Source organism: Ipomoea triloba, chromosome 2 (assembly GCF_003576645.1).
Source record: "Ipomoea triloba cultivar NCNSP0323 chromosome 2, ASM357664v1".
Classification (NCBI taxonomy): Eukaryota; Viridiplantae; Streptophyta; class Magnoliopsida; order Solanales; family Convolvulaceae; genus Ipomoea; species Ipomoea triloba.
The window spans coordinates 24,431,785-24,435,826 of NC_044917.1; the positions used below are offsets into that span (position 1 = coordinate 24,431,785).

A 4,042-nucleotide genomic window follows, 5' to 3' on the forward strand; every position below is an offset into this window, starting at 1 on the left:
TGCCTCTTCTTCATAGCTTCGAAATAGGGTAAGGCTCGATCCACTGATTTAGACAGGAACCTGTTTAAAGCTGCGAGTCGCCCCGTCAACCTTTGTAATTCCTTCAAGGTCCCGGGAGGCTGCATATCAAGTATAGCCTTCACCTTTTCAGGGTTAGGCTCGATTCCTTTCCGGGTGACCATATAACCAAGGAACTTTCCTCCTCGTACCGTAAAGGCGCACTTTTTTGGGTTTAATCGCAGAATGTATTTATCCATTATGGCAAAGGTAGCCGCCAAATCTCTCGCGTGAGTTCCTTCATCTTTGCTTTTCACAAGCATGTCATCCACATAGGTTTCCATGGACTTTCCTAGCAAATCTCTGAACAATCGTCCTACCATTCGGGTATAAGTGGCCCCAGCATTTTTTAGACCAAAAGGCATTACCCAATAGTAGTATACCCCATCTGGAGTAATAAAAGCAGTCTTCTCTTCGTTAGCGGGGTGCATGAAGATTTGATGATAGCCCCGGAAGGCGTCCATGAAACTCAATAAATCACAGCCAGCCGTCTCGTCCACCAACTGATCGATCCTTGGTAAAGGGAAAGGATCTTTTGGGCAAGCTTGATTAAGATCTGTGTAATCCACGCACATTCGCCAAGCGGGAGGCTTCGGCACAAGCACTACGTTAGCAAGCCAGTCCAGGTACTTTACCTCACGGATATGCTGCGCAGCCATCAAGGTTTCCACCTCCTTCTTAACGAATCCTCGTCGATCCGCCGAGAGGTATCTTTTCTTCTGGATTACGGGTTTGTGGTCAGGGTTGACGGCCAGTCGGTGGCAAATGATCGACCGGTCAACTCCCGGCATATCTTCAGGGCCCTATGCAAATACCTTCTGATATTTTTGCAATTCCTGGATGATCTCTTGTTTGACTTTCTCAGCCAAACCCACTCCGATCTTTACCCTTCTCTCAATGCGTGAAGGGTCAATTTCAATTTCTTCTAGTTCTACCGCCGGCTCGCGTCGGTCAAGGCTCTTTAATTGTTCTTCCCGACTAGTGATAGCGTGAATCCTCAGGTCTTTTTCCCAATCTCTCGGCAGGACTGTAGATAACAATCCCGAGCTGCCTTCTGGTCGCACCGAGCGACTCCGATCCCATTGGGAGTCTGGAATTTCAGACAAAGGTGTTCGAGGGAGATGAGAGCACCCAGATCTTCTAATCCAGGTCGCCCTAGAATCATATTTTGGGAGCAGGATAGGTCGACTACCACAAATTCCATGTCTATGCTTCGAAGGTTGGGAAAGGTTTCGATTTCAACCGGCAAACGTATGGATCCCTCTGACTCGATTGAGTCCCTGGTGTTTTCACAGGTTTTAGCTTGTTACGTTGTAACCCCAAACTTTCAAACACCTCTAGATACAAGATGTTCACGCTACTCCCTGTGTCCACTAGGACTCTTCGGACTACCGTGCCATGAACGTCCATGGCAATAACCAAAGCATCCCGATGAGGGTGTTGGCTTCGGGGTAAGTCCTCATCGGTAAACAAAATGGGTTCCCGACATACCTTTTTTAGACTGTCGTCCCGACCGTAGATGGTCCCCACATATAGTTGCCGAGCCCAAGCTTTCCGAGAACCGGATGAGTCCCCTCCTTCCGGTCCTCCTACTATCATGTTGATAACAGGTTTGTGCTTCCAATTAGTCTCCTCTTCCTCAGAGGCGGGTTGTTTTCCTCAATCGGAGCGCGAATCTGTTTTATCGGAGCGCGAATGCCGCCTCCATTGATTAGGGGGAGGTGGAGCTCCCTTCTGTATCATGGCCTCTATTTCTTTGTGCAGGTAATAACATTCCTCCGTGGTGTGTGTAGTCGATCGGTGATATCGACAGTATTTCGACGGGGCCCCTCCCGGAGGTAAGATCTCGGGCTGATCTCCAGGTTTCAGAGGCGGAGGGGGAGGTAAGGTATCTTTTACCTCATGCACGGGTTGGGCCACGGTAAGGCGAGGGGGCGGAGCCCCCACCCTCTCAGCTCCTCGTCGAACCTCTGTGCGACTAGGGCGCTCAGGTTCTGCTCGACTCCTGGACTCAGGTCGTGATCGCTTAGTGCTGGATCCGGCAGCTTCTCGCTGCCGTTTTTCTCTCACAGCCTCTTCTGTATCTGCCTGGCGACTGGCTCTTTGGATAGCCTCCACATACGTCTTTGGGCGATCATTGTGAAGATCAATAAACAATTTGCCCGCTCGGAGCGACTCCATGAAAAAGGTGATAGCCACTTGCTCGTCTAACCCCTCGATAGTTTGTACCTCCTTTTGCCAACGAGCCAGATACGTCTTCAGAGCTTCTCCCTCATCTTGACTGACTCCGCTCAAGTGGGTAAGATTACGCTGCGGCTTGATGTTTACGGCGTAATGAGTAAGGAATCGGTCGGCTAAATCAATGAAGCACCGAATTGAACGGCTTGGCAGTGCCAAAAACCATTTTTGGGCGAGTCCCTTTAGAGAAGGAAGAAAAGCTTTGCACATAAGTGGCTCTTCCACCCCTAAGACTTGCATTTTGGCCTGATAACTGACCAGATGTTCTCGAGGATCCCCCGTCCCATCGAAAGTAGCATGTTCGGGGATTTTTAGGTCCGCGGAGCCCGATAATCCATAATTTCATCCACGAAGGGCGAGGAGGTTAATAGATTCTCAGCGGAAGGCCTCACCTTACCTTCAAATTGATCCTGCAGGTTTTGTAACCTGCGCTCGAAGCCTTCCATTTGACTTCGGCTGTACTTAGGTTCCGCGGGAGATTTCGCGCTACTTTCCGATATAGCGGCCTGTACCCTCCGCCAAGCCACCGCGGCTCGACGCTCTTGGCGATTGTCGTTCGGTCGATCCGGGTTTCCGCGGGGCGGGTTTTGTAACAGATTTCCCTGGGGGTCACTTAAACGATCCATAACGGACCAGGCTACCTCCCGACGCCTGCCGTCTTCTCGACGGGGGGCCAGGTGATCCTCCCTGTGACGCCCTTCCTGCTCAATAACTTGATGGTTTGCGGTCCCTTCTCCCGTTAGTCGAACGGGATCGGTCTGATTGTTTGTGTCGAGGTTCTCAAGCCTTCGTCTTTCGACCTCATTGATGACTTGAACTACAATTTGTTCCAACTCCCCGGGTGGGGGTCGGTTACTTATCGTACCTTGACGGGATTCTCCAGTGTGCCGGGAAGTCTGCCGGCTCAAACGCTCCCTCAAGTCTTGGCCATTTTGTCGTCCCAGTTGTTCTCTCAAATCGGCTCCGCCAGAGGGTGCTCCATTGGGATGCCCCGATATCTGTTCTCTTAAGTCTTGACTGTTAGGTCGAGCTAGTTGTTCTCGCAAATCGCGGCCATTAGACCGGCCCAACTGCTCTCATAGGTCGTTGGAACGAGGTCGTCCCCCCGCACAGATTACCTTACTTGCCTCTCTCATTGCTTCACCGGAGATGCGGCACTTTATTCAATCCCCACAGATAGCGCCAGTGATGGTTTCCCGATCTTCAGGCGATCGGCCTGCGGGGCAACACTACCGGAAAATTACAAGAACAATAAATGTATTTTATATAAATTCTCAAGTGGTTTAGTCTCTCTCACTCATATTCCAATCCCCCCCTTCTCAAAGGGTTCCGTATGGCTATATATCTCACGCACCTGGTCGGTTACACACTTAATCTCCTAATCAATGATACAAATAATAGCTCATAAAAGACATTAAATGCTCATAATGATAGCCGTTCTCTTATGATCGTCCGTTGGTTCTCTCGATCCTTCGTCTCCGCCGAGCATCCTCAAGAGTCTGTCGAAGACCAACCGACAGCCTTATATACCCAGTCAGCCGGTTCCCCTCCCGACCGACCCCCCAAGGAGTCGGGGCGGTCCTCACATGTTTCGAGGTATCGACGCCTTACGGGACGACCGACCCCCCGAGGAGTCGGGGCGGACCTCGCATGTTTCAGGGTATCAGTGTTCGATTAGCTTTTCTTCCTACCGACCGGCTCGTCTACCCAGTCGCCCTTTATATACCATCAGAATGGTATGCCAATT

The 4,042-nt window shown here is 50.8% G+C and overlaps 1 protein-coding gene across 1 annotated transcript; it reads right to left on the minus strand.

The window, feature by feature from the left end:
- Window positions 1–1,716: 1,716 nt before the first annotated feature.
- LOC116010950 lies at window positions 1,717–2,535 on the minus strand. The gene has a single exon (XM_031250443.1). It carries the CDS (start codon window positions 2,533–2,535, stop codon window positions 1,717–1,719), a length of 819 nt encoding a protein of 272 aa, XP_031106303.1.
- Between the last annotated feature and the right edge of the window lie 1,507 nt (window positions 2,536–4,042).